We start from the raw sequence: 22081 nt of genomic DNA, 5'->3' as shown, positions 1-22081 counted from the left end.
ATCTGACTTTTTTGCTTCTGTACTACTGTTGAAATAGATTTTTATATGGAGCTGTGATCTTGTGGGATGCTGTATGAAATATTCCATACACATGGAAAAGAGCAGGATGCCACAGATTTTTAGTGAGTTATGTGAACTTTCCCTTCAGGCAAGAAGCGGAGCTATCCAATTTTCCACTCACACTAGAGACAGAGCTCAAAGGGCTGCAGAAGCCAATAGTTAACTCTGCTGGAGATGCTCTGCCCTGTAGTTCTTTAAAATAACATCTACAGTGGGTAATAGTGTGCAAACGTGTGTGACAATTTTTTTCTCTTCCCAAACCTTGTTCTAGATGTCAAAATTTACCTGGACTGCTTGGGAATGGCGAAACGTAGCCCTGGGATCCTGCCATGAACAGTAAGAAAGTTGAGATACTTTGTGTATTCAAATAATTTTCTTTTAGTGACTAAACCCCAGTGAAACCATTCCTGTTCAATTAACACAACCAGGCACACATTGTGTAGCTGGGTGTGGAGGTGCTCCCAGCTTTCCAGGCAGTAAAGAGGCAGAGCAGTAGGTCAGAGGGGAGGACCAGCAGGGGAGCATTTTTTGGGAAACTGTAGTGGGGAAGTCTGCAGAAGTATGGCATTGGAGGTGGGAAGCTGCTCTGGGTGGTGCACTAGGAAATTATTGAGGTGGTAGCTGAAGGATGCTTTTTATGTGTAATTATATTGTGAGACTCCATTGTTACCCAGTGTATAATTATATCAAGACTCCGTTGTAATGGGATATCTTGAGTGCAAATTAGAGTGAAATGTGATTAGACAAATTAGTGGAAGAAAAAAGTGAATTTTGAAGTGCTCAAGGCTGAATTCCAGACACTCTTTGTGGGAGGAAGTCCCTAAAACCCTGACAGGGAAGCTGCCAGAAGGCAGTGTCCTTTCACTGCCACTGCTCCTGAATTGCCTGCTGTTAGACAGGTAGCCTGGCTGATTAGGTCTTCAGTCTGAGCTTTCCTGTCTGAATTTTGTGTGGTGCTTTTCTTATATGAAAATTAGTGTGTAACAGAGATTGATTAAGCAGTTCATGCAGCCAAGAAAGCAAGATATCTTTGAAGATATTCTTGAGTGTTGATCCAAATATTCAGATATTTTTCTGTTGTTGGTAGCCTGAGACTTCCTAGTTTGAAGGATGCATAAATATTTATGTATGTACATGCTCTGTACTCTTTACATAGCCTTTTCCAGATGTTGCAGTAGACATCCTTAAATTAACACATTGAAAATTATTCTGATTAATTTTCCTGGTACAAAATAGATTACTTGAGAGACTGTGTGGGTGAGTAACATGTTTGTAAAGTGTCAACACTGTCTGCAGAAAACTTACACAATTTGTCAGCCTTCACTGGGACAGAAATTAGAAAGCTTTTGTATTGTTACATATAATAATTTGGATTAGTCCATTGGAAATGTACATCTCCTGAAAACTCCTGTAATCTAAACTCTTCACAGGTGTGTAAATACTTAACATGCAAATGTTCAAATGAAAAAAATATTTTATTTTCTTTTGTAGGACTCTGACCATATATTGTTTAATTCTTCTGTGGGAGCAGTTTTTTTCCAAGGGCTTTCAAAAGCTGGTTTATATACTTGAGATGTTAGACACTGTAAATATCTTGAAAATATCAGGACTCTTTTGATGAACAAACTATAATTGTTGAATTCTTGTAGATCAAATCACAGAGCTGATGTGTTCTTTATTAGGAGAGCTGATAAAGACACAGGAAGCTTAGTGCTTTGTACAAAGTAGGATATGTAACTCCAAGCAGATTCTGCTAAGACTGATTACTTTTGGCTTTCTGAGAAATTTGTTCAGCTTGCCTGAGAAAGATAAATGTATATATTTGTAGAATATTAAATAGCTTTGAAATTTTTCCAGAATGCAGCTAAAGCTTCAATTTACTTTTTCTGATCATGGATTGACTGAGCTAACAATTTGAGCTGTGCTGCTCAGAGGTAAAATATTGCTTCATTTTGAACTGTCTTATTTAGCAAATTCACTGTTTGAGAGGTTGAGACATCTGGAATGATCCTGGGGTTTTTGTTCCCTGCTAATCAGTTATCTAAAGGTTGCGTGGCTTCTCTTCTGGCCTTCCCTTCAAGGTGGTTATTTGAACCAAAAAAGCTGGACTGTTGTTGTACTGGTGTTCAAGATCCTTGTGTTTGGGAAGTCCTTGATGTCCATTTCTAGCACAAGTATCACCAGAAATCCAAATCTCATTTTGCTTTTAAAGCTGTTGTGTTAGAAAACATCCATGTGCCACTAACTAAAGCTGAATGACCAACATGTGAAGTGCATCTTGCTCAGCTCTCGTGCCATTTGTGAGGCTTATAAGGCAGTGAGTGGTGTGAGCTGTGTTGTGCTCTGGGTGCATTTCTGACCTGGTGTGTCCTGAGTTGTCAGTTCAGTGTTTGTGCCATTTCTGCTCAGAATAGCTTTAGAAAGAAAATAAAGGAAAACTAATGCCTCTAAGTTGATTTGCAGCCTGGTGTTCCCTTAGCTTCCACCTTTGCCCATAACAGTGCTGCAAAATTAGGAAGCTTGCTACCAGTGATTGCTGTTGGAAGTCATACTGACTAACTTCATCTAGGAGCATTTTTCTGAGGTCTTTATTTGCATATGTAGATTAGGAGAAGCCTCCAGGTAAAGGGCATTGTTGATGGAAGTAACAGCAGGTGGGAAGGCTTGGAGTTCAGAGGAAAGTGATTCCAAGGTGCCTTGTCATAAGGTTACTTGAATGGTAGCAATAAGGAAATACCAAGGATTCAATTTCTCAGTGATGCAGGTGGTTCTGATACTCTGGTGTGTGATGTAGGAGAGGGTGCCAAAAGGTTTACAGCAGAAAATGGGGAAATGGGCTTTAATGTTGTGAACTTTTTTTGCTTTTATTGCCAGGTAATATATACTGGCTATCCGGGAGTCACTTGTGAAGGCTGAAAGATTTCAGTCTGCTGAAGTATCTGTGATTTGTTTTACTAGGAGGCTTCACAGGCTTTTACTTCCTGTTTTTATCACTTGTTTCCAATCTCATGTGAACTGGCCTTTTCATTAACGCTTCCAGAGTAGCAGTTGGTGCCTCTGGGTCTGTGACACAGACTGTCCAGAATGGAGATCCTGGAGAATGAAACTCCTAACTTTGTACTGTTAGCACTCGTGGGAGAGAATGATTAAAAACCTTCCTCCAGTCATAAGCATAGAGGCAGAAGCTCACATTACCTTTAGGAGAGGGATGGCATGGAAGCTGCTTTGTGGTCTGGACACAGCAAACAGCAGGAGTTGTGGGCACTGTCACTGGTAGGGGCCTGCTCAGCATTGTGGCTGTAGGAGCAGCAGTAGGAGGATAGCAGCATTTTGGGCAGCTGCCACTGACAGACCATCTGGGTGCTGTGCACAGCCCTGAACAATGCTTGGATCTGCAGCTGGGATGACAAGAGGGTGCAGATGTTTGAGCCAAGGGCAGAAGAGACAGAGCAGTGCTGCTGTCCAGGACCAGAGCTGATGTGAACCCGGGTGAGTCTCTAACCTGTCAGCTCATTGTGGCTTGTCTCACACTTGCATTCTTGTGTTTTGGGGCATTGGTCCCTGCTGCATCCTTGTCCCCTCCCTGTGCTGGCATCTTAGACTCAGTGTCACTGTGGTGTGTCATCTGCAGCCTATTCCTTCTGCCCCTCTCTTTGGTCCCAGGCTGGGATTGCAGTGTGGGAAGATGATCTCGTTAGGGCTCAAGGGAATGGGAGAGAAGTCCATTCATTCCTTGGGACTGGGTAATGCTATGCTGTAATTGCTGAAGCTCCCAGTGTTGAGAGTATAATATAAAGGCATCCAACCTAGGTCTGTTAGGCTTAGCACAGCTATTCAATACAACACAGCATTTTCCTCTTGCCTGTGGTGCCATTTTAAACTGCAGGTGTTTTACTTAGATGTGATTTGTACGTGGTGTATTAATGACTCCATCTGCTTCAGGGAACTGTTTTTTCTTTCTGTGTGAGTGAAATGCTACACCAAGAAGCTTGGGGTTTTTTAATACTTGAAGTATTACTGCAGACTTCTAAGCTTGTGTGAACATGCTGAAGCTTGTTTTATTTTGTGTTTCTAGAATGTTGAATAAAATTTCTATCAAACATATTTTAAAAGTACATTAATGAAGGCCTTCCTGTAACTGCAGTTGACAAGCATGGTAGCAATGTTTTTGGTGGGTAAGATTTCTTCACAATTGCAAAATTTCCATTAGGATAAGATCTGTTCTGCTACCTAGAGTTGTATTTCGACTTTTGGCTTCCTTTATGGCACTGAGTTTTTCAAAATGCAGCATTTTGTCTGAGTGAAGCTAATTGGTAGCTTCAGTTGTATTTTCTGTCATCTATAATACAGGGTTTCTTTTGTGTCTGGACTCAATTTTTATAGAAAATGTTTAAGTTCTTATATACTGCTGGCTTATGGGTGGAAGTTAGTAAATTATTTTACTTGGTAATGATTATCAGGTGATAGTTGATATAGGGTAATGGTGCTCTTGAGTAATGCAACTCTGATGCCTGTTATAAAAACTGGGAGGCTGTGCTGTTCTCCAGAAACGTGTACGAAGTCCATGCTGGAAACTGCCTACATCAGGCTGGTCTGCATTCGACTTCTAAGATGATAATACTCTTTTAGGTATATATTCTCTGTATTCAGAGAGAGATTCTCTTGTTATTGCTTATTTAGAGATTAAAGCCATTCCTTTAAGAGCAGTTCAATGTCAGATTTAATCAGTTGCTGCTGGAAGGGACAGTGCTGTTTCCCTCTCTCTTTGCCCAGTGGGTGCCGGGGATTTGCTGCTGCCTGGAGAGCAGCATCTCCCTGTCCCTCAGGTGGGAGGCAGTGCTGGCTCTGCTTGTCCCCTCACAGCTGTTTGGCTGGTGTCTTGGTCCAGCACGAGGTAGGCAAGGGGTAGTTGGGTGAAACTAAGTACCCTGGGGCTGTGGCCCTCAGTGGTGTTCCCAAGTGAGAACTCAACCTCTTGCTCTCGTGCTGCATTTCATGAGCACTCTGGTTTTCAGCAGCTGTGTGTTGTTAGTTTTTGATTCAGGTTGTCTGCTGTGCTGGAGGAAGGACTGTGTTACCACTGTAGGTCAGGCTAAGTCCCAGTATCTGCTTTGTGATTTCTGACACTCATTTAAACCCAGCTTGCCTGCTGTAGGAGTGATGTTTGCTGAGGTCTGGCCTCTGACCTGATGGCTGTTTCTCATATTGCCTTGATGCTCACGTTTGCCCCTGAGGATGTGTGGGCTTGTGCATTTAATGGCTTCCTAGGCTGTGCCCTGCACACTTTGTCACTCCTTGGCACGACTTGTGTCACTCATTTGCTGGTGTTTCTGAGGAGTTGGCTGTAACTGATACAAGTAACCTACATAAGCAGTGTGCATTATCAGCCCTGAATAATCTAGAGCTTCCTGACAGATGAATTGCAGGTGTAAAAAAAGCTTCACAGGGTATCCACCACATGAGTTGCATTGAGTGGCATATGACAATGCATGTAGTGTGTTTGCTTTATGGAGTTGGAATTAGAAGTAGTTCTCAGGAATGCTGAACAATTTTACATGGGTCCCAACCACACCTCTTTTAAATTGTCTTCCTATATTCAGGCTGAAGATGGTTAGAACAAATGTAATGGTTTATATAGGAAATTAATCCTTATTCATTAATTTACATACTTCTTTTGGCATTTCTGAAAGAATGATGGCAAAATATAACAGCAGCTGCAAGAGCAAACCCTGCAAACTAGAGACCTCAGGACCTTGCACAGTAGTGAGAAATTCAGCTCTTGGCAGGGGGTTGCAGGTTTGTGCTAGTGATCAGACTTGTCCTTTCTGTGGCAAAGGTATAAGCAGAGGTGTGAATTTCTGGTATTTGTATACTGGGAATGTAGAATCAACACTGAGGATGAGAGAAGCTCTATTGTTCAAGATGAAAATTAACCAAAATTTTTCTGAGTATGAAAAATTCTGTTTTAGCATGGAAGTTTTGGATCCCTTCGTACTGTTGTGTAATGTATTGGTCTCATTAGAGAAACCTGTGTAGTGTCCACAGGTTGGTAAAAAAAGGATTGAGACTTAAGCACCCATCATGATTGCAGTAACCACACTACACTTCACACAGCACTTCCCAAATAATGGAGTAATGATGGTAGCAGAACAGCTCAGGTGATGTGGCACTTTCTGAATGCTAGTTTTGTGATGGAGCATGGATAAAACCCATCCCATTCACTCAGCAGACCTCTTTAATAGAGGAGAATCTAAAGTTTATTTGAAACAAGAGGATGTCCTGAGGTGTAGCAACACCAAGAGTTAAGAACCACTTTATTCTGCCAGCTGCTGTAGTATCAGTGGGAGGGAGTGGGCAAGTTAGGTGCTGTTAAACAATTCTGTTTGATGCTGTCTCAGTTGTGGCATATTTAAAGTATTGCAAAGCATACACTGAATTTATAATTCATGCTTACAAATACTGTGTGCTATTTCTTTCCACTAAATGTCTCAGTCTGCTTTGGCAAAATAAGATTTTAGACAGGCTCTTAAATTTGGAGAGCTTATGTCTACTCTCTGAAGTCAAAATTTTATATGTCATGGTACAGAGCTCTTGAAGGGGAGAGGATGATTTGCAGAAGCTTTTATTTTCTGTTATATATAAACTGCCACTGTGACCTTATCTAAAAATTTGCTTCTGTATCTTTGAAGTATTGACTAAGAAAATGGAATTTCTTCTTTGGTCTGTGAATTAATAGAAAATTGCTTTAAAGAAATACCCCATGCATATAGCTACTAAGTTTTTATAATTCAATTATGTTTATAAATGTAAAATATATAAAAGACCAAAAATCTGAAGTGTGGCTCTTTTCAGGGGTATTGCATAGTTTATTATTTTACAATGTTTGCTGATAAATAAATGTCAGCAAATAGAAATGTTACAACTCTTTCAGTCTCTTCAAGTGGAGGTATGATTTCACAAGCCAGAATATAGTCTGTAGTCTTTAATTTTGGTTAAAGGCTGTAAGATACCATACTTCTGAGACATAAGAAAAAATGAATTATGACTTTATCAACTGTATTAGATCTTAGAAATGGAAGTCATTAAGATTTTGGCCTCTTCTGTACAAATTAATGTGATTACGTCTTGCTTATAAATAATTTGAGCTGTTTCTCTCTCCCTTAAAAGGTGGCTTTAATGAGTCACAGCTTCCATTTTAGTAAATTGTTCATGGGATAGGCAGGCTCAGGAACAACTGGGTTAAACCAAGAGATTATTTGAAAAATCTAGGGCATGTGCTCTCTGTTCACTTGATTAGTTTTCATAATTCATCCTTGTTTCCACAGCAAAGAGCAGCCTAATGCATGCAAACAGGAAGCACTTTTCTTGCTTTTGTGCTCCTTCATCTCTGTAATTTTACCAGAGAAAGTAAGTGAAATGGGGAAACAGATGATGGGTGAACATTTGGAACAAATCTCAGTTTGTTTTGTGAAAATCCATGGGATCAGAGAGCCAGGTGCTATTTGGGGATGTCTGTCTGTGACTCTGCTTCAGTTGTTTTCTGTTTGACTACAGGTACATGAAGAACAGAGGAGATATTTCCGCTTATCAGAGATGATGTGGAGAGACTCTTTGTGAGTAACTGATGTGTGTTTTCTAAAAAGCCCAAGAAATGCTCATGTGGGAATTATTATTTTTTTTATTCTCTAACTTAGAATAACTGTACCATTTGTCTAAGTTTCATTTGGGTCTGGGAAACTGTGAGTGTAGAGCCCTTCATGGGAACCATAGACAAAGCTCATTGTTGAAGGAAAGAGCTGGAGGACAGAGCAATGTGTGGTTTCATAAGGGATTCACCACAATGCTTTACTTGTCTGTAGTGATCAGTCTACCAAAGGCTTTTACTGTTGGCTGCTGAAAGTGTTCTAGACAGCAGTAAAACCTCTGGCACAGTGGGCATGGGGAACCTTTAGCAGGGTTATCTTGTTACTTAGAGAAGCTTATTCTGCATGTGTCAGGTTCTTGACATTTTATTGTCCTTGTCCAGTTTTGGATTGCATGTCTGCTATATCTGCTGTAAAGATGATGGGAATAGTAGCAGTCAATAGAAGCTTTCCTGAAAGTTTTCAGTTGTTTTCTGCTGGAATAAACAACAATATTCTGGGATCAAGCAGCTAAACCACACTCCTAAATTGTTACAGGAAAGAAAGAACCTCCATGATGAAATATAACTGTACCTAAATAAGTACTTTAAGGGTTTGCTTTTGTGGAGACAAGGTAATTTTTAGAGAGCACAATTAGGTGATGCAATGTCTTATTTTTCAGATGGATTCCATAAAAATGCTGTGCTTTTAGTGCTGTAGGCTCCTCAGCCAGCTCATTCCTTTGGAGTAATTAGTCCCAGTGTTTCTTTTTTCTGCCAGATTTCCAGTAACAGTTGTGAATTAAAGCAACATGTTATTTCAGGATTTTCCGTGATAGTCTTTGTGCTTTTTTTTTTTTTTTTTTTGTGTAAGTATAATATGAGTAATGTGTTCTTGAGTGCTTTCTTTTAAACCATAAACTTTGATACACTGGAGGTGCTGCTTTGTTCTAATGATAATTATCTAGGAGAACAGTGCCTTTGTGGACAACTGCAGTTTCTTGGCAAGGAAGAGCTCAAGTTAGAAGAACTGCTCTTACCCCAGGCACTTTGATTTCTAAGTTTTCCTATGTTTGTAGCATTAAAGCTACACAGTGAAATTTTTTTCTTTGTTCTTTTCTTAAATTGAAGAAAAATCCTTTTATTACAACAGACTAGTAATTGTTTCAGCTCCTAGGTAGGAACCAGTTTGGGTTCCTACACGTGACTTGCTTTTCTTGTTACATGGATCCAAGTGAAAGGTTAAATGGTTTTTAGACTTCCCTCTTCCTGGAGACTTTTGGATATTTTCTTAGATATGGTTTTGTGATTTGTTTAGTAACTAATTAAAAAAAGTCACTATTGCTTAATGTTCTCATCCTGGTTTGGCATCTGCAAATAGTGCCTGATTTGAAAGCCTGTCTTGCTTTCACTCAAGAGAAAATCAGCTTAAAGATAATGTTGGCTTGTAGTCATCTTTCCCTTGGCTTCTTCCAGGCTCTGCTTGCTGGTTCAGGAAGGCTGTGTGGGGATTTTTTTATAACAATCTCCTGGCCAGATGCTGGATTCTTTATGAAGCAGCAGGAGAAATCCTTGTCCTGATCCAGCTGACTTACCCAGGAGATGGTGTTGATTTGATTTACTCTGTTATGTTGAGATCTTTTGTGGACAAAGTCTGTGAAGTTTTAGCTGCAGTTGGCTGAGTAGCAATGATATATGCAATATTCTTCATTATTTCATTATTTTTAAAAAATGAAACATCTTTAATAATTTAATTTAAATAATCTAAGTAATTTAATTAAATAATCTCATTAAATATTTTTAAATCTCTTTAATATTATCTGCTTAATAAAATTGGAACATGATCAATTTGTTGTTTTAATTAAACAAAAAATTTAGGTATAAATGTTCCAAGTGTCAGTCTTTATACCTTGAAGTATTCTTATGGTGATGCTACAGTTATTTGATAATACATAAATTTTTCCTGGAGCTTATTTACAGCTGTTGACTATATTTTAGTGAGGTCATTTTCAGAAAAGACTTTCTATACAACAGGCAGCAGTTATTTTGTGGGGCTAGCATTTACTTTGTACAGATGGCTGCTGTTAAGGACCTTTCAGTTGCACTGCAGTCAGCTTTTCATGGTCTGCAGCCCTGGGCTGGGTCAGGTTGTGCTCTGATGCTTGAGTGGATGAGGCTCACAGCCAGTGACACCCACCATGAAGGGTGGTTTGGGATTTCCCTACGTTAGTACTCCTCTGTGTCAGCATTAGTAGCTGCAATAACAGGTAATATCTTTGTGGACAGTTCCATTGGGTCTTACAGCATTATTGCAAGGGTGAATGTGTGTAAAATATAATGGGATAAGTTGAGAATTTATTTTAATTTTTGGTGCAGGATGGAGCTGAAGGAACTGGTTCTTTTGCCGGTTCTGTATGATCATAACCTTGGCTTTAACCTTTATGCTGTAACATCTTGAGAAGTATTGTGGACTATATAAAGGAAATTGCTTTTTGTCTGTTACTATTGTTCTTTTTGTGGTTATTACTGTGTACTTGATGTGTAGAATTTCTGGTGAAAAATTGAAAAACATTTCACCTTTTGAATGCTCAAAGGTTTTTAAGTGCTTGAAATATACACTGCAACTTAAGTTAAAAAGTAACTTAGCTTTTATTGGACATTGGTTCTTCATTAGCTTTTTCATTTTCAATGTAGTATTGACTCCTAAATTAATAACTTTCGGAAATATTAATTCTTAAGTAGATAATATTTAACATGTAGTTTAACCAAAATGCAGAGATGTACAGCGTTCCCAATGCTGATTATTTGTGGACAGGCTGACTGAGGGTGCCTTGTTCTGCTTGACTTCTGCCTGTGTCTGAGTCTAATTTGTGCAATAGTAGAAGGTGCTTGAGCTGTGCCCTTGGTAGTCAGGGACTGTATGTGACAGGCTGGACACTGAAGGGACATTCTGTATCTAAGCTATTCAGTTTCCTCATGAATGGACTGATTAATGTGTTCTGTTGGCCTTTCCTCTCTGTAACCACATAAAGCTTTATGCTCTCAAAATAATTGACAGTCAGCAGCTGGTTTCACAGCAGGATTTTTTTCACTTGGTTGTGAGGAAAAGGTTGGATCCAAATGTCATGGTCCTGTTGTCTTTGTGGAGACAATTCAGGTTTTTCTTTCACTTTGCTGGATTTCTTATCTACAGTTTTTTTCTTACATGCAATGCTTATCTAATCAACCTTTTATCAGCAGAGTTTATTTCATCACTGTGGGTTTATTAAGTGTAGGTGATGATGAATGAGCTTTAATATGTTGTAGCCACAGGTGACTTATATCAGGGAAAGGTTTTATGAGGGTTGGAAAGTGCAGATGAAAGTCCTTTACAGAATACTGAAGAGATGGAAAATCTCTAAGTTTACATTTTAAGAGCAGTTATAAATTGATTAGATGCTTTTGGGCCAGCTAATGATAATTTGATTAATTTCACCATAGATATGTGAGTTTAAATTTGGTTCATTATGCAAATCCAGGCATTAAAAAGTTCATCATATGACTTAAAATTCAGAAGAATATTTAATTTAGGACAGTATTTAATACACATACCTCAGCATTGTAAAAATTCTGCTTTCTGCTGCTTTGTGTTCAGTGCAGTGGTTTAAGGCTGTCCCTGCACGGAGCCCTGACCTGAGGCCATGTGCTGCCTGTAGAAATGGGCAGTTTCAGGTTCCTGCCCTGTTTGAGCTGAGGTGTTGCTGGGAAGAGCTTCTGTCCCTGCTCTGTCTGAGGCTGCACTTAGACACAAGTCAGAGGATGGAAGCAGTGTCATCTTCTAGGCCATGAAAATGGACAGAAAATCTCATTTGGAACAGATAAACTTTAGCAGTAATGTACAAAGAGAGGAGGGGCCTCAGATGACTTGTGGCAGACATGAGATAGTGGATTAAAATTTCTTTAAAAATGTGTTCCAGCTATGTGTTGTCCTATATCTCCCTCAATGTATTAACAGGCAGATCTGCTTTTAAACTTCAGTTACATAAATCTTTCTGTAAAATGCAACCCTGTTTGTGCTGAAATTTTACAATGGCTCTGGTATTGTCAGATTTGCCCCTGTTGGAGTTCAATTTAGGAATTGGCCCCTAACTGCCAAGACAGGGATTGACTTGAGAGCCAAGATGCCAGTGTACTTAGGCAGTGAAATAATCCTGTGTAGCTTGGGAGCACAGAGGCACAGTTGTGTTCCTGCAAATGTTATGCAGGGGTTGAAATTGCTCAATGGTTTTTAGATTATAGATTAGATTTCATTAAGACTGCAGAAGGATTTTCCTTTCTCCAAGTAACAGCACAAGAGGTTTACTTTGCTGCTATACAATGTCTTATTAAAGGTTGCAGTGGCTATGCAGTGAAGCAGTTTGTATTCTCATTTGGTACAGGTGTCTTGAGTTGTTTTGGGAAGTGTTTTAGGATGGTGAGGGCAAAGCAACAGATCTGCTGGAGCTTTACTCTCCTCACATTGGTAATGTGTCCTTTGCTGGGTTGCCTCCTGCTTGCCAGAGTGTATTTTTCACAAGCCAGGTGTTTATGCTGTTTAGCAGTGTTCTCTGTGCTGTATGAGCTAATTTTGCAGTAGAATGGTTTACATAAAACGAGAATTGCTTGCACTGATTTTAAATATGGCTTTGTATTATGAAGCTCATTGTAGTGAATCCTGTTCCATTAGTCTCCCTTCCTTTTTAGTGTATGTGATTTACCTGAAATTCACTGCTTGTAAATGGCATTTCAGGAAGTCTGAACTGATCCAACACATGCTGACTTTGCCTACAGCTCGATTTTGATGAACTCTTCAGTGCAATATGAAATGTGGTGTTGTTTTTTATTAACAAAGCTTCCTTAAAATTTAGTCTTTGGACAGTTTTGCACAATTTAATAAAAATTGCTTTCACTTCAAGGAGCCAAACGGATTTTAGTTGTTTTGTTGATTTTTTTTTTTCCTTTTTGTAATAAGGAATGGTGTCATAGTATTTTCAGTTAAAGAGAAAAATCCATGAGGAATATTTTTCAGAATGTTGTCTGATGCCCTCTTTAATCCTTGCTCCTAAGCAGCCCTAACTCAACAGATGTTGCACGTGGGTGTTTGCAGCTGGATCAGGATAGCCTCTGATGGGAAGGGCTGAGTCTCTGCTGTTGCTGTGCTAGCAGAGTGCTCTGCAGTCAGCTTGCACCCCTTGTCATAGTTTTGGTGGCTTTTGATCAGAGATGACCAAGTTTTTGTAATGGGATTGCAAGATGCAAAGTGTTACCTTAACACTTGCTGCTTAATTGCACTTCTAAAGCTGTGCCTGTGCTGTGCCAGCCTGGAGCTCCCAACTCTTGCTGTAAGGGCTTGTGGATTGTCTGGGCATCTGTGCAAAGTCTACTCCAGTGCCTAAGAAGTGATAGTTGCCATATATCATCACTCTGCTGGATGCCATGTGCCATTGCCAGCTTGGTGTTGTTTTGAAGGAGAAATTATCGTTGCTGCTTCTTTTCTGATGCCTTTGTGTGTTAGGGGTCCCGTGGAAGAGAGCACAGAAGTGTTTGTTGGATGCTTTGCCAAAGGTTGATCTAATAGAGGGGAAAAAGTGTTGCAAAGCAAAGCTGAGCCCTGAAGGGCATCAGAAAGCAGTTTTATGTGCTGGATGTGGTGAGAGGAGCAGGAGTATTGGATGGATGTGCTGTAGTAAATTAATGTGGCTGAAGAGACAAGGCAGGAAGCACTTCAGTAGTTTCAAAGATTAGGAAATGTGGGGCTTGTCAGAAGCCAGAAGAATTTAATTTTATGAAAGATGGATTTTACCTAACTAGATAACAAGGCTGCATCTTGAAGATGTTTTAGAAAAAGTTTTGGAAAATGGTTGTCTATTTGCCAGTAACTCTTTATGCCTGCATATAAGAAGAGGGCTTATCCTAACTGATGACATAAATAGATAAAAATAATTTAGCAATGTAACTGCATTTATTTAAGGCCTTGATGTTCTGAATGTGTAAGTTTTTTAGAGAAACAGCATCCTTCATGTTTCCTATGTCTTCACTTTCGTGCCAAGGGACAGGATCTTGCAAACAAAACCCTCTTTCTTTAGTGCTCCCAGCAAACAAAATTACCAGTCAGGCAAAACTGCACGTCCCTAGTGATGTACTGCTGCAGGCAAGATAAAAGGCAGAAATAAAGATCTGTCCAAAACTCGAGGTAGCATGTGGGCAGAAGAGAAGAAATGAGAAGATTATTTTGATATTAATACTGTCACTTCCACCCAAGGCTTTATAATATTAAAATGTCTGAAAGCCTGGTTCAACTTTCGAATTTCATTTTGGTTCTTGATGCTTTGTTGGCAAAGACAAAAACTAGTAAAGTTTAGTAGTTTTTCCCCCCCTCTTTTTTTTTTTTTTGTAATACAGAACATTTTCATTGTCTGGAATTCTTTGTCGTGACAAAAATGACTAGATCTTCAGCAGTCATTTAATGCAGAATTGATCACCTTTACCCAACAGAAATTCCAGCACCCTTATTTCAGTGTCTTTTCTAGAAATTAAATCCTCACTTAAAACATAATTGTTCCTTTATAATATGAACATAGAAGCTATAGCATTGTTTATATTATCTTGTGCTGTATTTTGCATGCCCATAATGGTAGTTTGGCTGATATGGTTAATTTATGTTGGGTTCATTCTTTCAAAGAAACAGGAAAAATAGTTATTTTTGTAATGCAGTATGTTTCTGTAGAAAGTTTTTGAGCTGCATGCTCAAATATTAATAACTTTATTAGTTTTCATGCATTTTTCAATTGAATAGGGACATCATACATGGAAAAGGTAAGATTAGGGGTCATAAGTTTATGATGAAATGTGCTGCTGGCACAACTTCTGACACTGCTTTGTTAAAGAACTTTACATCCTGTCAGGAATCATACTTTTCATTTAGTGTTTGTCTGAGAAAGTGACAGGGATCCATCCTGTGCCTTTCCTCACCACTGTGTGAAATGTAGCAGCCTGGCTATGAGTGTTTCAGTATGTTGGTAGGATTTATTTTCCTTTATAGGTGATTGAAAATATTGCTGCACCAAGAGGCGTCATTCATGACTAGGATTTTCTGTTAATGCCATTTAAGACTTCCACTTTTTTTCCTTTGGATTGCTAATGGCATTTTAAACCTTTCATTTAACTAGATTAATAAAACTGTTTTGAGCATTCATCTTAAGAATAAATGCTCAATTATTTCTGTTCCAAGGCATGTATTGATGTTTAACAACCTTCTTTTAGCAAGTTTAGACTGAAGAAATCTTAATAGTTTCTGTAATTTCATTGACTGATTTTGTGTGCTTTTGTCTCAGCCTAAACAGATAATTCATAGGACAACAGTTTAAATTACTAAAGTTATGTTTTGGCAGCAGCTGAATCAGTGTTGAAGAATGATCAAACTCATTGGTATGCTGCTCCCTGCTGCTGGGGGGATTTTTCCTTGGAGGTTTGATCTTGGATTAGAAGCAATGGATTTTCTGATTTTCTCTCTCTCTCTCTTTTTTTTTTTTCTTTTTTTCCCCCCAAAACAGGCACACAAATGCCTTTTGTCTGCTGGATGCATTTATGGTGATTTGAGCATATTCAGTCTCAAGTTTCACGTTTCAGACTTGCACTCTGAGTGCACACAACCTCTTAGCAGTGTTTTGGTCAGTCATGTTTCTGCTTAGTGTGAAAAAATGGCTCTTTAATGAATAATTCTGTGAAACTCTGAAGAAAAAAGTTATAAAAGCTTTCTTTAGAGAGCAGAGTTCCTATGTATGTGTTCTCTCCATCTCTGAAAGCTTCCAGTCTCTAGTAATCCCAACCATTACCTCCTCAGTCCTATTTTCTTCAAGTTATCTTTTGTACTTCATTTTATTTAGCAGATGAACACTTCTGTGTTCATAGCAGTGATGTTACAAGTACTTTCACTCCTCACTAGGTTAATGATTTTGTCCTTTGTTCCCAGGCACATGCACTTGAATACTTTAGAAGATGTCATTCAAAATGTGAATGTTGGCATTGCCGTATGAAGCCTTTTTTAATATATTCATATCAGAATTAAAATTAGAAGATAAAGACCTAGAAAAAAATTCAGTGGATTTTTTTAAGGCGATGACAAACTTCTTACCTTATTTATTGGACACTTGTTACATCTGGTCTCAGTATGATGTGTGTGACAGTGTTTATGCTTGTTAAGGAGTAAAGGTTTCTTAATCTCAGTGGAAGAATTAACCTCTTTGGTAAAAAGTTTTTCTCCAGTAAATGTTTTTAGCTCTCCAAATAATCTTTGTTTTCAACCAACCACTGAAATGACCTAAAGATTAGTAGAGTGAATACTTGCAGCTTTAGTGTTGACTTGCATTAAAAGAAAGTAGTTGTAATTTTTTTTAAGATTGGCTAGGTAAAAGTAATGTTTTCTTTGTGATGGAATATTTGGTAAAAAAGCCAAAGTTCCTCTTCTGTGACTGGAAATTAACATCCAGGCTAAATGAATTTATTGAAACATGACACAGGTGTGCTTCTGTTAATTTTTTCTTTTTTTAATGAAGAAAGAACAGTGGTTCAAAGCAGAAACATTCTCTTTCGTATTTAAAAGCTGAGTTTTGGTTTGGGTGTGTTTTGGGTTAAATGCAGTTCAGTTTCCTGTAGACATGGCTGTGGGTCCTGCCATCTGTCCCAGTGCAGCTTTAGTGTGTGGTTTGTAAGCCAGTCCTTTTGCACATGAACTGCTTGCAACTTGAACTTCATGTGGGAGGCAGAGAGGTGTGGATCTAAAATAGTTCATATTTCATTCAAAGGAGGTCAGCAGCTGCTTTTACTGGGATAGGTGAGCTCCCAAACTGCCCTGGCTGCTTGGAAGGTCTGGCTGGCTTGTAGGATGCTCTACAAACTGTAAGCAGGTTTTTTCTGGAGAGCTGACTTTGGAAGGTCTCCATCTGATGACACTTGTTAGCAGTGTAGTGTAATCTCATGCTGATGGTCACTTTCCCTTTTGTTTTCTCTCTGTCTTTTGTCACTTGGGAAGGTGGATGTCTGCTGGTTATGGGTGTTCACCTGATGAGTGGTGGTTGTAGGATTGAGTAATTGTTTCCCTGCTCTGTTTGCTGTTTATTTGTATGCATCAAGTTAAAAAGGGCTTTAACCAAAGCAACTTTATGCTTATGGTAAGGTGCTTTAAAATCCTAAATCTAAAATAATCTACTCCCACTGTGTGTATAGCATTGTCCCTTTGAGAGAGAGTATGGTATTTGTTTGTCTGCATGCAATTTATTGATTGTGACCTTATATTTAAACTGTGTGTATCACTTTTGGGTACAGACTGGCATAGTTCTTAAATTGATAATGTACAAAATATTCAAAAATTACTCCTGTTGTTTCAAAAATGAGTCATTGTAACACACAGTTTAATCTGCCTTAGCTAGCAGCTGATCATACCAATTAACACTTTTGAAATAAAATTTGTAATCTTGAAAAGCAACAATGCTGTCTAAATTGCTTACTCCCAGAAAATTCTTTTGGTGATAAAGTTTAGCTCTAATCAATGTCCCTCCATTTAGTCAAAATGGAAGAATTACATGATTTGCTGTTCATAAAAGGAAGGAAGAAAAAAGAGGACTTTTCTTTGAGTGTGTCTTATCTGTTTTATTTAATTTTGCTATTAACAGAAGTAATCTAATTTTGAAAAGAGAAGTGTCCCTTTCTTCATGGTTACCAAAGAGTTTGGTGTTTCTTACATTTAAAACAAATGAAAGAAACCACACCCCACCCCAAAACAACTGAAGGATATGTATATTTTTGCCTTATTTGAACAGAAAAACTCTCCACACCTGAACACAAAATCTTCCTTGCACTCTAAAACCCAACCCATCAAAAAGCTCCTACGTATACATCCCACTCTTTTTTCATGCTAGAAGTGTTCTGCCTGTGTATGTTCCTGTGTGCAGCTTGGTAATACATTTCCCATTATTCCATTGTCATTGGACATCTGGGATGTCTCTGATTCAGGTTGCAGTTCACTTGGTTGCAATCAGTCATATCTTGGAAAATAATCACACAGTGGTGGAGACTGGGCTGGAAAAAGTCTTGCTTGTGTTCGTTGTATGGGGAGATCAGTTTTGCATCTGAAACTGATCTGTTTTAATGAGCTGCACTTTAAGCTTACTACTGTTGTTCAGGACATCTTGTAATAATGAGAAGTGTTGGGTTGTATTTGCGTTAATGTCCTGTCCTGGAGAATGAAAGTTGAAGCAACTATTAAGTTTTCATGTGATCTTCAGAGGTATTATACAAGTATCCTGCAGGACCAGCAAAGGCTGTTCAGGATAACAGCTCAGTTTTTCAAACAGTGTGTTCTACAGCCTGGTGACTTCCAATCCCATAAAAAAACACTCTGAAATCCAGACATCAGTATGATTCCTGCTGATAATAGCAATTTTAACAATGGAACATAACACTGCACTGTTTAAATGTCCATGTCTGTCATGGAAAACCTTCAGCTATAACTATGCTGTTCTGCCTTGTCACAACATTGTGTGTATATTTATGCCTGACCTTCCTATGGCATTGCTGAAACTTGAGCATCTTGCTAATCTCCTTCCATTTTCCCAAGCTATGTTTTCACATCCATCTCCATCCTGTTGGATTCCAAACATTTTCAGCATGCAAACACCCTGTTCCAAATTCCTGAATTCTGCTTTCATTCTTCTGCTCCAGCTCACCTGTTACAGGGTGGCTGAATCTAAGCTGACAGCCGGGTAGGTGGAGGTGGATCAACCAAGGATCCAAGAGAAAAATTAAGAAAAATGTGTTAGATCTCATTTTGCTTCTGTTGTCCCAAAGAGCACAGAGGTCATGTATCAACAAGTCAGCAAGTCCCTCAGAGCCCAGCTGGACAAGGAGCAAAGCCGTGTTTGCTGTTGCTTAAATTGATGTGAGTTGAGTGAGTCAGAGCAATGTGGGAGTGAAGAGCTGCAGCAGAGGAGTTCGCAGGCTTTGTCAAGCTGCTCTCTCTGGGCTGGAGCAGCATCTTTGCCTTTGTCTGGGTCCTTCTTTGCTTTCACAGCCAGGTTTTCTCCTCTCTCGTTCAGTCTCCCGGTAATTAGAGCGCCAATGTGACTCTGTTCAATTCTGTTTTTAGATAATTAGAGCTTGGCCCACACAGCAAAGTACATGGTTGTCTGTGCTGGGCTTTGCTCAGGGCCTTGGCCAGGACATCACTGGTCTGTCATTGGCATCCGGAAATCCTTTTCATTGCTGCCCTGCAGTGGGGTGTGGCAGAGCCTTGGGTTGATGAGGAGTAATTATGTGATGCTGCTGGCTTGCCGTGCAGTGGGAGCAGCCATCCCTCTGCTGTACAAGCTTCAGGAGTAATGAGCAGCTCTGCTGGAGAACAGGAATGGCCTTGTTCTCCAGCCAGTTAAGTGGGTTAGAGACCGATGCAGAGGGAGGGAGGAGGGTAAATGAACTGAATCACATAGCTAGATTTTGCTCTGAAAAAGAATTTGTACATTCAACACCAGAAGGCTACGGCTCAATAATTTTAGTTAATTTTACTTTTGCCCTTTGGATTTTGTAGACTTTCATCAGATTAAAGCCCTGAAGTAAAAGCTTAGTCACACTGGGCCTTGTGCGTTGTTCTAGGGTGTTGATAAAAGACAATTATAAATAGGCTGCTTATCTACAAATCCTGCATTTAGTTATTTACACACAGGTGCCTGATACGACTGAAAATTCTGAAAATCTTCTTAACTATTTATTGAATATAATTGTTTAAAATACTTGATAGTCTTCAAATAAGCCTTTTCCTTTAAATAAATCAGGCTTTGATTAGTGCCATCCGAACACCCCCTCTCTCATAGCAAAAAAAATGTCCCTGAATGGACGTTTATTTCAAGATCCAGCAAAACTTTGTCATGTTTTAGAAATTTATCCCCAGCAGCTGTTTTTTTGGCAGCAAGGGGTTGGTAGTTTGCTTATATTTCTGCTTTAGTCAAGGCAGAAGAAGGTATGTTGTTGCTTGATTCAGGATATGAGCCAGAACATCAGCTCACAGAAATTTGATGAGAAGCACTAAAGAACAGTCTTCTGTAACCGTGTTTATGTAAAACTCCTGGGTTCATAGTTGTTGTAACTCTTGGTTTCCCTGCAGAGTTTTATTATTCACTGAACAGTTTTTATTTCATTGTTTACAGAAACTCTTGTGGAAAATGTTCATCTTATCTTAAGCTACCAACTGCATTTTGCTTTGAGTTCAGTACTGACCCTACTGAATGAATATCTGGTTTACTGCCCTGCCTTCCTCCCTTCCTAATCTGGCTGCTGTATCCTGTGCTTTTGCAGTAATGTATGTTTGTCTCAGCAGAGATTTCCCACATGTCCCCAGAATTAATCTTGCCTTCTTTTCATGTTTTCAGTATAGGCTGTTCAAAGGCTTCAGCTCTCAAGGATTTTACTGTCATGAAAATACTGAGCTCCTTTGAGATTGCCTTTGAATCTGTGACACCAAGGCTGCTTTCAGTATAGGGTTTGAAATTTAGAATCAGTGTTCCAAGTGAGTGAAGAAATGCTTTGGTAAATTGCAGGAATCTACTCAGTTCCAGTTCTAAATGTCTGTAGATACATGGGGAGGCAGGAGCAGCTCAGGCATGACTGATGTTAGTGCATGGTTTTTAAAAAAATTTATTTTAACAGTTAATTATGTGGGATTATGGGATTGCATTTTCCTGGCAACACTTTGTGCAATATACAAGACTTTTTTCGGGTGGTTGCAGTCACATTTTGCCTGGTCTGAGATTACTCTTATGATTCTCCTGGAGTATTATTGGGCAACTTTGTTGTTATATTAGTTATTTCAGAGGTTCTTGTAAAATCTTATTTGCAGCATGATTTATGGTGTTGCTTATGATGAAAATGTTTTGTATTTCTCGTGGTGTTGTATACCCTCCTGGATATTATCATTCTGTCTTGTGTGGGCAAAATTGTAATTTCAGCATCTCCAGAAAATGAAACTGCCAAACTTCAGAATGAGTAAAAATACTGCACTTGGAAGAGCACGTCAAAGCAAAGCTTTGATTAATGTAAGTTTTGCTTTGTTTAGAGATCCAGAAAATGGTTATACTATGGGACACATACTGCAGAGAGCTGAGTAAACGTGGCTGAAAGAATATGCAGAGGTTTGTGGAAGGTGTGATGAGCAGGTCAGCATGCAAATAGATGTCCTTGTGTTTTAGCTGCCTTACCTTGTTTCTGCTGTTTGTACATTAGTGACTGAGCATGGTTTTGGGCTTGATTCTTACACCAAACTTCCAAATTCTATTTTAAATTCCTATAGTTAAATTTTGTAGTTCCAAGTTACAGTGGAAAATTATAGTCAGAAATACCTACTTTCTGTGTCAGAGATTGTCTAAGATTGGAGAATCACTAAATGTTTATCTTGGGAGGGGCTGTAAGGTAGCAGTTGACACACTTTGGAGTCAGTTATTCACTTAATTTGTTAATGTTATTTCATACCTAATTCTATGCCTTCATTCTTCTTTCACTGAAGCTTTTTCTGCTTCAGAACTTGTTGGTGGGAATTTGACATCTAGAAACAGTTTTATATTGAAGGCATAGGTTGGAAATGAAAACAAATTTCTTGAAGTCATAGCTTAAATTCACCATCCCTTGTGTTTTTATAAGTACAGAATTAATTGCATAGATCCAGGTGTAATACAGGAGGAAGGGGGTTTATAGTTGTTTTTACATAACCACGTGTGTGTCCCACTGCAGCATTAGGGATGCTTTGGTAGGGGGAGATAAGGTGGAGACATTTGATTGCTGGCCTTGTGTGTGAGTGCTGGAGTCACCTACGGGGCCCTGGCTACAACCACTTCTGTTTTGAACTGCTTTTCTCGCTTTGCTTCAGTGAATCTGTGTAGTAAAAAACAGATATTGAAGAGCTGCTGCTGGTGGGATAGCTGCAGCATGTTACTTGAAGACATTTCCTTGGTTTCATTTTTTTTCCACCAAACATATGTTAGTTTCATGTAAAACTTTATTGTATTGGAGAGCTGGTGAATAAGGACCTCACATCTACTGTGCTTTTTGTGACACTGTATACTCTGAATGTATTTCTTCATTCCTCTCTGCTTTCCACACTGTTAAGTCAAATCTGAAAGTTGATTCTTGTATAGAAATCATTCCACAAATTTTCTCATCCTTTTCACTCTTTGCCTTTCCCAGCTTTTTGCTGCAGTGGTAGGATGGGGCAAAGAGCAGATTAGCTCACGTCTCAGACCAGGTCATGTGTGAGAAGGGTGCTGTGTTTGTCAGCAAGTGTCAGAGAATATCCTCAGATGGAAGTGACTCCTAAGGATCATCAAATCCATCTCCTGGGTA

At 39.0% G+C, this 22081-nt stretch overlaps 1 protein-coding gene across 3 annotated transcripts in view; it reads left to right on the top strand.

The window, feature by feature from the left end:
* Positions 1-22081, top strand: part of KLHL13 (kelch like family member 13) — an 80083-nt gene that overhangs the window by 9804 nt on the left and 48198 nt on the right. Inside the window, exons 2-3 of one of the 3 annotated variants that reach the window (XM_064426694.1) lie at positions 332-396; positions 7615-7673. In XM_064426694.1, the coding sequence (XP_064282764.1) occupies positions 7654-7673 (20 nt within the window). In that variant the 5' untranslated portion in view covers positions 332-396; positions 7615-7653. The remainder of the gene's footprint in view (positions 1-331; positions 397-7614; positions 7674-22081) is intronic. The other 2 variants (XM_064426695.1, XM_064426693.1) reach the window with 2 other exon arrangements.

The sequence above is a fragment of the Passer domesticus genome, chromosome 7 (assembly GCF_036417665.1).
Source record: "Passer domesticus isolate bPasDom1 chromosome 7, bPasDom1.hap1, whole genome shotgun sequence".
Classification (NCBI taxonomy): Eukaryota; Metazoa; Chordata; class Aves; order Passeriformes; family Passeridae; genus Passer; species Passer domesticus.
Note: the sequence above shows the minus strand (reverse complement) of the source record. Positions and strands in the feature narration are given on the sequence as shown.